Source organism: Ochotona curzoniae, unplaced genomic scaffold (assembly GCF_017591425.1).
Source record: "Ochotona curzoniae isolate NIBS_2020 unplaced genomic scaffold, NIBS_Ocur_1.0 scaffold_4701, whole genome shotgun sequence".
NCBI lineage: Eukaryota > Metazoa > Chordata > Mammalia > Lagomorpha > Ochotonidae > Ochotona > Ochotona curzoniae.
This window is the reverse complement of record NW_024467122.1, coordinates 81903206-81916150: the sequence shown is the minus strand read 5'-3', so window position 1 is coordinate 81916150 and position 12945 is coordinate 81903206. Positions and strand designations below refer to the sequence as shown.

The 12945-nt window shown below is 54.9% G+C and overlaps 1 protein-coding gene across 1 annotated transcript in view; it reads left to right on the top strand.

Moving 5' to 3' along the window:
- Positions 1–1125: 1125 nt before the first annotated feature.
- Positions 1126–12945, top strand: part of ARID3B (AT-rich interaction domain 3B) — a 36232-nt gene continuing 24412 nt past the window's right edge. Inside the window, exons 1-2 of the mRNA XM_040968813.1 lie at positions 1126–1178; positions 3118–3725. Of these exons, the coding sequence (XP_040824747.1) occupies positions 3195–3725 (531 nt within the window). The 5' untranslated portion in view covers positions 1126–1178; positions 3118–3194. The remainder of the gene's footprint in view (positions 1179–3117; positions 3726–12945) is intronic.

The following is a 12945-nucleotide window of genomic DNA, read 5'->3' as shown; positions in this document are numbered from 1 at the left end:
AGAGACAGAGATCCTCATCTTCTAGTTCACTCCAAAATGGCTAAAGTGACCAGGGCTGAGCCAGGGGGAAGCCAGGAGCTCAAGTACTCATCTCCAGCTGCTCTCCCACAACATTCGCGGGTTGCTGGATGGGGAGCATCCAGGAGTCCACCCAGCGCCCTCAGGGGATGTTGCGGTCTGTCACAGGTCATGAATCCATTTAAGGTTAATGCCAGCCTGTTTAGCAGGACAATCTATGGCAAAGTACAAGCGTGGGTAAGTATCCAGGGCGGGGGGTTTGTGATCACAAAAAAGGGAGTGTTGGAATGGGAATGAGTGGTTTAAAAAAATAGGTAGTGGTGGGGGGTTGTTACTCTGCCGCGGTGCAAGGAGGAAGTGAGGGGTGGAGGGCGTCCGCTCGATAAAGTGAAAGCAGGGGCCGCGTGGGGCGCGAACACAGAGCAGTCCAGTCACTGCCTCCACGTTTCTAGGAACCAGGTGCAGATGCACGCGGGCACTGGGAGGTGGACGTTAGGACCGCTGGACACCTGGCCCCAGGTCGAATGGGGGTCAGCAAAGTCAGAGCAGGGCTGGGTGCACATAGCGACCGGGTGGCCCCCCAAACCGCAGAGGGCATCCAGGGGAGCAGCGTCCACAGGGGGCGAGCTGGAGGCGGCGCAAGGAGCTGAGACGTCCAGGGAAGTGTGGGTCAGGAGGGACCGGAACGACAGAAAACCCCAAGACCAGGCTATTGTTTATTAACTTTCCTCCCGACACTCGGCCTGCTGCGGCAACAGCTTCCACCCGCAGTACGAACACACTAAGCCGGACGAGATGCCGTCGCCAGCTCGGCTCTTTTCAACTGCCCGCGGAAGTGCCCACACCGGAACTCCTCCGCGCCTACTCTCTTCCATTGGCTGAAGCTGCAGCCAGCTTCCACCCTTTTCCGCCCTTAGACTCCGGGGGCGGGGCCGTTCCGAGGAGTCATTTCCGCCCCGCCCCACCCCTCCTTTCCCTTTTACGCCGCTTCCGGGCCCCGCCCCGCCCCGCCCCGTGCGGCCCCGCCCCCGCCCGGGCCCCGCGGTGCGGCCAGCGGCGCCGCTTCCGGTGCGGGCCCCGCCCCGGCTGTGGCCCCCCGGCTGCGGAGGAGGCCGAGACGGCCGGGCGCGGCGGGCGGACGCGGGCGGCCCCGCACGCAGGTGAGGCGCGGGGGGCTCCGGGGCCGGAGGGGGCGCCGCGGCAGGTGGAGGCGAGGCCGGTGGGTCCCGGGAAGGGCGTCCGGTGCCCGTGCGAGGGCATGCAGGGAAAGGGGCGCGCCCGGGGACAGCCGGCGGCGGCGGCGGGGTGACCGGCTCCGCGCCCCGGGAAGTTCGGGGAGCGGCGGTGGGGGGCGGCCCGGGGCGGGCAGGTGGAGCGAGCCGCGCGCTGCGGGCCCGAGTCCCCGGGGGCTGCGGGCTGAGGGTCTCCGGGCTGCGGGCTCCAGGCAGCGGCATCCCCTGGGCTGCGGACTGCGGGGCTCCCGGCTCCCGAGCGGGGCTGGGGGTGGGCGTGCGGCCGCTCCAGCCCGCCCCGCCCCGGGGATGCCGCTTGCGGGAGCTCAAGGCGGAACGAGAGCTTCTCCGAGTGTCCCGAGGGGAAGTCGGCGTGGGCAGGCGGGGCGCGAGGCTCGCTGGAACTTGAGTCTTTTCTCGGAAATACAAAAGGCACGGTCAGTGCTTTCTAAGATAAACCCGAGAGTGAGAAGTTTTTTTTTTTTTTTTTAAGATCTCTACTTTTTTTTTTTTTGGCCTCGCTTTAACCAATGTCCCTAATCCTCCACCTCCTTCCTTATCTATAAGAAAAAAAAATTCGTAAATGCCAAGTTTTTCTTGCTAAGGGTATGATTACTGCCTCATGAATTTTTGAAGATGCTAAAGAGAATTTTTTTTTTAACCACCCCTCCATCCCCCTTGACCCTGTCCCAAACGCTGGAACAATGCGAGTATCAAGTCCCAGCCTGTGCAAGGCAGCGCCGGCTTCCCTGTGATAACAACATTGTAAGCAGGGGTGCAGGTCTGGTGCACCCTCAAGTTTGCGGGTGCACGGTGATCCCATCCCACACACACCCTGTGTTGATTCTTCAAGCTTTTGGGGGAGACCACTGCAGGGAGGCTTGCTATGGGGGAGTTGGGGGCAGGACGGCACAGTGTGGATAGCTGGAAGGGGGAGAGGAGGAAGAGGAGGGGGTGTGCTTGGAGACAGGGCTGGTAAGAATGCAGATAAACCTACCCCCAGAAGGCTTTTGGCCTCCCGTGCCCTTTCTTTTTGTATTCGTTTTGTTGTGGTAGAGTACCTTTGCCGGGAGCGAATCCGAAAGCAGTGTGGGAGAAATACTTGGCTGGCTGCTGGCAGCGGGGAGTGGAAAGAAGAGGAAGAAGAATCCGCTTGTTTAGGAGGCAATATTGATATGTTTCAAATTAATTAACTTTCAGATCTCCCGAGGAATCCCCCTCCCTTTTTTTTGAGCAAGGGTTGCAATTTGAACCCTCCAACTCCCCCTGCCCCCCATGTTTCTTTCTTTCATGTTGTTGAAATTGGATTCTTTCGTGTCCAGTTCACCCGGCTCCTGCCACCCCGCCAGCCGCCCAGCGGGTAGGCGATCTGAGCTGGGCAATTCGGGGAGCTTTGAGGCAAGGGGAGCCTGATCTCATCTTGCACCAAGTCGCTTCCCCGGCCCGAGGTTCCAGTGGGCCTGGTAACGGTGGGGTGTCCTCCCTTGGAGCCACCCCGTCTTTTTTTTTTTTATCCCCCGCGGTCTTCACAGTGACTACCCCCGTGTTATGGAGAACCTCAGCTGTCTTCTCAGGAATAAACAGATGACTGGTTAGAGGGAGAGAGTGCAGAATGCACACGTCAGCCGACCAGATCGAGTCTGGATTTGCTCTCTTTAAAGTGCTCAGGAGCCTCCACTGCCTGGGAACTCCCTGCACAACCGCCCCCCCCAGCATCCCCCCCCCCCAAGTTAAACGACAACAACAGCAATGTCAGGCTTAGGAGCGCGTTTGATATTCAAAACAGCAAGTCTCCTGAGGAGAGAACAGGATGCCTTTTCTACGGGTTTTACATAGTTTTTTTTTTGTTTGTTTTTAATTGTTGAAGGTTTTAGGCCCAGTGAGCCTGCCAGGCTGCGCTCTGCTCTGAGCCATGCCTGTGTGCGGGTGAAGCTGGGAGCCAGAATGGAGCCCCCGCAGCAGCCGCCACTGCCGCCGCCACACCTGACTCCTCAGCAGATGGAGACTCGGCCACAGCAGGGGCAGCCAACCAGAGACGCCTCAGGGCTGTATGCCCAGAAGCTAACGACCCAGCCGGCCTTGCTGTCTGCCCCAAGGTTGGCTGGCAGCCCTGTCCTGGCTCCCCCTGCCCGAGTTCTCCCAGCCTCCACCGTGGCCCGGGTCTTCGAGCGGAGCCACGGGAACACAGACGCTAAGGAAGACGAAGGTGGCTTGGAAGATGCCGACGGGGATGAAGAAGATGCGGAGGCAGATGACCAGGAGGCTCAGGCGGCTCCCAAATATTTTGCTGTGCACAAAACAGCTCGTCAGGAGCCCAGAGTGGCCCCGGCTTCTGGCAGCATGCTTCCAGCACAGCCGGGGCTCCCTGCGCATGGACACCAAGCCAGAGAAGATACCAAAGATGCTTCGCGGGCCGCACCTGCCGTGGCCACTGCCGGGCAGCCAAGCTGGAATCTGGACGAGCAGCTCAAGCAGGTGCGTGCTTCTGCCAGGGGAGGTCACGTGTCCCTCCTGAAGGCTTGGGAGGGCACCGGCGCTGTGCCAGCTGGGTCTTGCCAGCCGCCTTCCGGGACTGCTACCCCAGACCTGTGTGAATAGCCTGGGAAGCATTTTTCTCGCTTGGCGTTTGTTTTCCTTGTTCAAGCAATGGAGTGCATAAGTCACTCTTAACATATTATTCTCAGTGGAGTGAGGGAATGGCAGCGCCGTCTCTCTGTCTCTAAAGGAAGGATGAGCTTGCGCGAATGTTTTGAGGGCTGTCTTAAAATGAGATGTGGGGCTCTAATTATAGGTCTGTGACGTCGAGAGAGCCATCCTGCCTGTATTCAGCTTCTTGGCAAAGCCAGGCTCTCTGAGGACGCTGTGTTCTTTTTGCAGCTGATCAGAGCTGATAAGAGGCACGTGCAGTTGTGTGTGTGCCTACAGAGAACATCTCCCCATTATCTCCTTAGAAATAGGGACAGGCCGGCCGGAGTGGTGGTGCAGTGGGTAAAGCCACCACCACCGATAATGCCGGCATCCCAAATGGGCGCCAGTTTGTGTCCCGGCTGCTCTACTTCAGATCCAGCTCCCTGCTAAATGTGCCTGGGAAATCAGTGGAGGATGGCCGAGGTCATTGGGCCCCTGCACCCATGTGGGAGATCCAGAAGAACCCCTTGGCATTGGCCTGACTCAATCCTGGCCGTTATGGCCGTCTGGGGAGTGAATCAGAAGGTGGAAGATCTCTCTGTGTAAATTTGTCTTTCAGATAAACAAATTCACCACTACCACCTACCCCCCCCCCCAAAAAAAAAAAAGAAAAACGAGGTGGGAGAGGGAGAAGAAAAAGGAAGTAGGAATGGGTAGACCTCAAAATCCCTCTCTAGGCCAGGAAAGCAGATGGAGGATTCTCTCTCTCACAACTCTATGTTTCAAATAAATAATGTTTAAAAGAAGAAAACAGAAACGAGTTTGGGAGCACAATGCCCAGGCCCCGCCCTGTGAGGTAAATCACTGCAGTTGGTGTTCTTACGAAAGAGTGAAAGAGTTATTTATTTATTTGAAAGTCAGGAGTGAGTGAGAAACAGACACACAGCTCTTCCATCCATTGGTTTATTCCCCAGAGGGCTGCAGGAGCCGGAGCTTCATCCACGTCTCCCACGTGAGTGGCCAGGGTCGCCAGCATTTGGACCATCTTCTGCTGCTTTCCCAGACATTTAAGCAGGGAGCTGGATGGGAAGTGGGGCAGCTGAGATTCGAACCAGAGCTCTGATGGGATGCTGGTGCTTGCAGACAGCGGCTTAACCCGCTGTGCCACTGTGCCAGCCCCTCTGATTCCATCTTTTGTTTGTGGCCTTGGCTCACCCAAAGAATGGGAGCGATGAGTTGGGGCAGGTCCAGTGACATGGATGCTCAGGTGGGGAGTGACAACAAGCCAGTGGCAGCTCAGCGTTCTGCATGTGTAGGCCCAGGGTGCTGGGTTCAAGGCCTCAGAACTGTGGGTTCACATGGGGCCTGTGAGACGTCAGATGAGACAGGGCTTGCAGCAGTGAGAAGTGAGGTTCCCAGCCTGACATTTTCTCGTCTTCCGCCCTCCCCCAAGTCTTCTCACTTGTGAAGGAAGAAGTGATAGCTCCTTGGGCTGGCACGTGTTACAGTCAATCCATTGCCCAGGCACGTGGCAGGTGGTGGTGGTGCTCCTGTATCCACAAGGACACGCCCTTGAGGCAGGGCCAGACGCGGAGCCACACGTCTCCGCACTCTGGGACAGCAGTCAGAGAATCCCAACTTCCACGACAGCAGTGCCCTGGCTGCCAGCCCGGGCCCGCCTCCCGGCTGATTGCTTCGATTTAGCAAAACATCTGTGAGCTGCCGGCCACCCCCGCTTGCCTGTGTGGTTGGCAGAGTTCCATGGCGGCCGCTGAGTCAGCCCCTAGTGGGATCCCGCCCTGACAGCGCTGGGAAAGTTCAGGCCCGAGGCGGCTGGGCTGCCCCCGCCTTGGCAGCCGGCCAGCCGCGGCGTGTGTGCGGTTGTTCCTAGAAAGTGCCGCCGCGTGCGCGGAACAAGTGCAGCTCCAGAGCCTGTCTGTCTTCAGGAAGTGCAGCAGGTGTTGAGGTCAAGCCATTAGGGCTTTGAAAAAAGAGACACTGGAGAGTTGGCGTGTGCGGGTACCCACGTGTGCTCCAACCAAGGCAGGCACCGTGCTGCAGCGGGCCTCAGTGCTGGGGAGGGGTGGGGACTGGCTGCTGGCATCAGAAACCCTTCGAGTTTGTTTCATTTGAGACTTCCTGGCTAATTATAGACTGCCTCGCAGAGCACCTGCCAAAATGTTGTACAAATGCTGAGTTGCTGGGGCCTAATCCCTGACCCAGAATTTACCTTGGCTTGGATTTGAAGATCACAAACCGGGTTAGGGGGGCGTTGGGTAGCAATTACTCAAAACTGGAGGTGTGCCCCTCCTTCTCTTTTGAATTTAAATTTTTCAGAAACTCTTTGTTCTGTACTCCCCTTGTCTAAATCCTTTAAAAGTTTTAACAATGACTTGGAGCTTTTTTTTAGTAGCACTTTAGGAGTTTAATATCCTTGGGGAGACTCAGTGGAAACTGTTACATGGTGAGGCTAGCTTTCTTTCTTTCTTTCTTTCAAACTGTTCTAGGTCTATTCATTTCTGGAAGACAGAGTATTCTTTCTTCAGTAACAGAGACTCCTGTGGTTGCCCCAGATCTTACTGTGAATGTGTTACAGCGTCCATTTGGTTCTTTTGAACAACCCACTTTTTATAGGCGTCTCATTGTGCCTGGTTCCTGTTCTGAGGGGCAGGTTGGTTTTTGCCTCCAGGAGCTGGTGTGGTTGGTGTGACTGCCACGGGGATCAGAGCCCACGTTGGGTTAGGCTGTGCCCTAAGCCTGCTGAAACCCAGTACTGGATCCCTGGGGTGGCGTGGAGAGCCAGAAACCCCTGTTGGTCTTACACACACACAGACCAGAGACAGAAAAAGCTAACTGTGTGCTTAGCCTTTAGCACAGCCAGGCTCTCCACCAGGAACGCTCAAGTAGCATCTGCAGGATTTGGGGTTGGTGTGGGGGCAGGAGGGATCTTCAGGCACCCGCCCCTGGAAAGAAACTGCAAAAGCTTGAGGGCACCGCACACTGGCCTCCGTTGCTCAGTCCTTTTCTTGGAACAGGGAAAGTCAAACACAGAATTACTTCATGGTTTCCCCTTGACTCCGCTCCTTAGGAGGTTTCCGCTCCCAAAGGCCTGGGTCACTGGGGTGCGGCGTCCATTGACACCAGGGTGATGGCAAGATGGATGGCGCCGTTGAGTTCAGCTTTCTCAACCCCAGCAGCTCTCGGTGGGTCGAGTAAATGATTGTAAAACAAGACAAAGACAGAGAACCGAGTGTCCGTCCCTCAGAGGAGGGAGCAGAGCCGGCCGGGGACATTGCTGGCCTCGTGGGGTGGTCTTCTGTCTGGGCCAGTTCTGGCTTTGTCGAGCCTGGAACCCTTGCATGGGCCCGAGAATGGGCAGTGGGTTGGCAGATGTGCAGGCCAGAGCAGGTGGTGACCTGTGCATTTTTTTGCCTGTGTGGTGTCACTGGGTCACAGGCAGCTCCATGCAAAGCGCTGGCAGCCATTGCCCATGCAGCCTTGGCCTCCTGCCTTTCCATTTCCTTTGGGTTTTCCAGGGCTTGTGTTCAGGTGTGCTTTCTAGAACGACAGAGTAACTGCACAAAAGATTTATTTATTTTTATTCGAAAGGCAAATTTACAAAGAGGAGAAGAGAGAGGAAAGATCTTCAGCCCACTGGTTTACTCCCTAAGTGGCTCCAACAGCCAGAGCTGAGCCAATCTGGAACCAGGAGCTCCATCCAGGTCTCCCATATGGGTGCAAGTTCCCAAGGCTTTGAGTCATCCTCTGCTGCTTTCCCAGGCCACAAGCGTGGAAATGGAAGGAAAGTGAAGCAGCTGGGACATGAACTATCTCCCATTTGGGATTCTAGCACTTACAGGTAGAGGATTAACCGGTTAAGCCATCATTCCAGCCCTGAATTCCTGGCGCTTGTAAACCTCACTGGTAAGCGTGTGAGTTGCCAGGATAGGATGGCAACAGTTCCACACACCTGGAGCCCATGGGGCCACCCCAGCTGGCAAAGGCTGTGTGCACCCTCCTGGAGTTCATTGGGGCAGGCTCTGTCCTCTCCACCTATGGGGTGAGGTCTTGTGTTAGGTGGGCACCAGGAGACCAAGGATGCTCGTTTGGCTTTTGGCCTGTGCTCATGAATTGCATACAGAACCCATCTCGTCTTACTGTTGGATAGGGAATGGGTACCCAGGGCTCCTGAGGCTGGTGGGCCCTGGGTACATGCCGAGTGACTGTGGGACATCACATCGGGGCAGGGGAAGTGGTGGCAGGTGCCTCCCAGCCTGTAGCTTAGGGTGCCCACCCTGGCACCCATGATCTGTCCCAGTGTCATCTCTAGAGTTGTTCTCAGCCTGGGGGGAGCTCTCACCCAACCAGGGTCCAAGTTTCAGTTGTTGTGACTGGAGCAAGGGCAGATGAGTGGAGGACAGGGGTGCTGTTGAAAGGCCCACAGATTCCTAGGGTGTGGAGCCGAGGCCCTGCCACCACGGAGCGGCAGTGCTCTAGGATGTGCAGCAGAGGCAGGGCCCATGCCGACAGACCCAGGTGTGGCTCTCTGCTTGTGTCTGATCCAGGACGGTCTGCTTGGTTTTCTTCACTTCTGCTTTTTTTTTTTTTTTTTGAAAGGTCGATTTTAGAAAGAGAGCTGTTTGAGCTGCTGGTTCACTCCCCAAACAGCTGCAATGGTTAGAGCTGGGTTGGTCCAGAGCAGGGAGCCAGGAGCTTCCTTCGAGTCTCCCACGTGAATGCAGGGTCCCAAGGCTTTGGGGAGTCCTTGACTGCTTTTCCAGGCCACAAACAGGGAGCTGGGTGGGAAGTAGAACAGCCAGAACGTATGGGATCCCAGCACCACAAACTCTTAATGTACCAGATCACAGTGCTGGCCCTGCAGTTCTGTTTTCAGTACCCATGTGCAGTTTGGTCAGCAGCGTGAGACTTTGGAACCAGAATTTGAGATGTCTGACTTGGCTGTGGCAGTGGGCATCTCGTCTGTCCATCTGTTTCATTGTGTTGGGAGTGCTCCCTTCTCCCTCTCTCCCTGAGAACTCCCATCTGCTGGGGCACTCTTCAAATACCCGCACTGGTCAGGGGCATCAGGCAGACAAAGCCAGGATCTGGAAACATCTGCCATGTGGGTGGCAGGGGCCCAAGTGCTTGTTCTGTGCTCTGCTGCTTCCCAGGCTGAGATTGAGCGAGACGCACACCCGGGCACCCCTCATGAAGGCGTGTGGACAGTCAGCCACTAGATGACACATCTGCTCCTCCACCACCACTTCCTACCCAGCCCTGCATCATGTCCATGGTGATGGGTGGGAGAGCTCGGTGGCCCTTAAAGCCATGAACCCCCAAGACTAAGGCACGTGTGCTAAATGAACTGGTTACTTGATAACGTTGGGTTATTGAGTCAGTGTTGTTTTGAGAGCTCAAGGATGTGCTTCTGTGGTACTTGGGGATTTTTTAAAAAGATGTATTTATTTTTTTAATTGGAAAGGCAGATTTACTGACAGAAAGAGAGAGAGAGAGAGAAAGATTGTCTGCTGGCCCGCTCTGAATGGCTACAACAGCCAGAACTGAGTCCGTCCAAAGCCAGGAGTCAGGAGCTTCCTCTGGATTTCCCACATGGGTGCAGGGTCGCAAGGCTTTGGGGAGTCCTTGCCTGCTTTCCCAGGCCACAAGCAGGGAGCTGGATGGGAAGTGGAGCAGCCGAAATATGAGTCAGCGCCTGTAAGGGATCCCATTGGTTGCAAGACGAGGATTTAGCCATTAAGATGTCATGCTGGTGTCGGTGTTTGTGTTTTGTACCAGTGCACTAGCAAACTTTCAATTCTGTTTTCCACAAATGTTGCACGAGTTTGAGCTGAATCAGAAGTGAAGCAGCTGGGACTTGAACCATTGCCTAATATGGGATGCCAGTGCTGTTGGCAGCAGCTTTACCTGTGCTAACGGTGCTGACAGCATGCTATTTTTAAAAATGTTTTCTTTATCTACTTAACAGCCAGAGAGAGAGCCATCTCAGTACCATCTGCCAGTCCACACTCTGGTGCCTGAAGCAGTTGGGCTCATACCAAATCCAGGAGCCAAGGGCTCCATTCAGATCTCCTGTGGTGTGGGTGCCGGGGGCCAGGGTAGTTGAGCCACCAGGTGCTGTCTCCTGGGGTGCATTAGCAGGAAGCTGAATCAGAAGCGGAGTAGCCAGGACTTGAACTGTCACTCCAAAGTGGAATGTGAGTCTCGAAGCAGGGGCATGACCCACTGCAGCGTCATCTCCACCCCCATGCTGTAGTGCTTTGGACCCCAGCCTCTCACCCCATGCGTGATCGCTCATGTTCTAGGACACAAGTGTTCTCCCACCATGCCCAGAAGCAACTGTAAACCGCTACAGAGAGAGAACAAACGTGGACGTGAGAGATCTTTGTAAAGTGAATACCATTATCCAGAGCTGAGGTCAGTTTGTTGTACCTGAATGCTTGATGAAGCTATACTTCTCCCCTCCCCACCCTTTTTTATAATTCATTTTATTTATTTGAAAGTTACAGAGAAAAGAAAAAAAGGAAAAAAGTACAGAGAAGGAATGAGACAGATCTTCCCTCTGCTGCTTCAGTCCCCAGATGGCTGCAGTGGCTAAGGTTGAGCCCCGCTGAAGCCAGGAGCTTCAGCCAGGTCTCCCACACGGGTGCAGGGATCCGAACACTTGGGACATTTTCCACTGCCTTCCCAGGCCATCAGCAGGGAGGTGGATCAGAAGTGGAGCCCATATGGGGTGCAGGTGTCACAAGTGGGGGCTTCTGTGTGCTGCACCACAGCGCTGTCCCCGTGGCCGTCAGTTTCAGTGTTTTGGGTAAGCAGCTTGGCATCCTCCGCTGCTGGCTTGTGAGGCGCAGTGGTGTTTAGGTTACAGGCACGCCCGCATATCTCGCACAGCGGCCAGCCTGCCTCCTGCATTTAGCGTTGTCAGTGCTATGTATTTAGGCTGTTTTTCCTGTTTCCTTAACAGAGATTTTCATGAAGATAATGGTACATTATCTTGCGGTTGTAAGCATGCAGGAGCAATGCCCGTAGGCTTTGTCTGCCGCTCGGTAACATTGGAGAGAACTGCAGGGCCTGTCTCCTGGCTGTCCACCCAGACCAGATTCACCCGGATTTCTGCCGTAGTCTCACTTCTGCTCCTTCAGTGTCCCTGGGTCTGTTCTGTCCTGAAGCCATTTTGGTTGTATGTTTAATAAGTTCTCTATAATTTCTTTTAAAGATTTATTTTATTTTTATTGCAAAGTCAGATATACAGAGAGGAGGAGAGACAGAGGAAGATTTTCCCATTCAATGATTCACTCCCCAAGTGAGCACAACGGCTGGTGTTGCGCCAATCCGAAGCTAGGAGCTCAGGAACTTCCTCTGGGTCTCCCACGTGAGTGCAGGGTCCCAAGGCTTTGGGCTGTCCTCCACTGCTTTCCCAGGCCACAAGCAGGGAGCTGGATGGGAAGTGGAGCTGCCGGGATATGAACCAGTGCACATTATGGCATCCTGGGTGTATAAGGTGAGGACTATCTACTAAACAGCCACTGGCTGCTAGGCCACTAGCCTGCCCCCTTCTTTTCAACCATGCTTGTTTTCAGGATGATTTCCAGTTATTCTGCTGTTACCTGCGGTTCTTGCCTTGCGAGTTTTGCATTGCCTCTTGCAGTGGTTCGTCTTGGTTGCTGGTGTTGCTGGGTGTGCTCACTGTAGCACTTGGGGTGGTGGAAACATCTCTGACATGTCCCTTCTGCCAGGCACTTTGACCCTGACTGGCCTCAACCTGGAGTCCCACCTTTGCACAGTGACCTCGTGTGGACATCTGGCCCCAAGGCCCTGGCATTTCACTGGTGCCTCCTCCCAGGAGGCCCTTGCCTCTGTGTGTCCCCTCACGCTCGTCTGTGAAGGTTGTGGCTGCTTTAACTGCACCTGTCATTCTCTTGCTTCAGGTCTGAGCTTCCTGGAAAAACTACGCCAGTCACTTTATAGTTGTGCTTTGCTGTGCAGGTATTCCTGCCATCTGGAATTAATGGGAATGATGTGGAGGGGTCACAAGGCAGGGGTGAAGTTGCTGCTTTGGGACACCCACAATCCATAAGGGTGCCTCTAGATCACGTCCTGGCTCCTCCCACTTCCCACTAATGCATCCTGGGCAGCAGCAGGTGGTGGCTCAAGTTGCCGGGTCCCTACACCACTTGTGGGAAGACATAGATGGAAACCCAGTGCCTTAGCTTGTACCTGTTTCCAGCCCTGCCTTTTGGGTAGTTGGGTTAATGGACTAGTAGATGGAAGATCTCTCTTCACCTCTTTTCTCTCTGCCAAATAAAATGAAAAATAAGTTAAATTTTAAATATAAAAATATTTATTTAAAAAATAAAAATTATTTATTTGGCAGAGAAAAAAACTAAATAGTCTGTCTACTGGTTTACTCCCCATCTGCTCACAACACATGGAGCTGGGCCAGGTTAAAGTCAGGAGTCTACAACACAGGTCAAGTCTCCTGTATGGGGACAGGGACCCAGGGATTTGTGCTGTTAGCTGGAATCAGGAGCCAGAGGCAGGCCTGGAACTCGGGCCCGCCCATATGAGCTGGCTGCACTCTGAGCAGTGCCGTGTCAAATGGCTGCATGACATTCTGTCTCCTGGACAACACTTGCCCCTGGTGCCAGGTGTTTCAAGCTTGTCTGGCTTCCATCGCTGAGATGTCTATCAGATTGAGTGGTGGAAGCAGAGCTCTGTGCTCAGGTGCACTCCAAGAACCGAGCAGGGAGAGCTGGGATCACCGTCATGGCTGTGCCTGGTTCTAGCCTTTTCCAAAAGTCAGTCGCTCGGGATCCCCCTCAATTTTCCTTCCTTCTGCTTTGATTTGTCATCTGAGAAGCCAGGTGGCAGTCATAGCCCTGTGAGAGCCCCTGACAAGGGCGCAGCTGAGTATGTGTGGAGCTGCACTTCCTGCCTGGTCCTGACAGGGGCTCTGCTGCGTGGAGCCGCGCTGCCAGGCTGGCCACTTGGGCACTGCCCAGTCATGTTGGGCACTCTGCTGCCTTGGAGAGGCAGTCACTCCCAG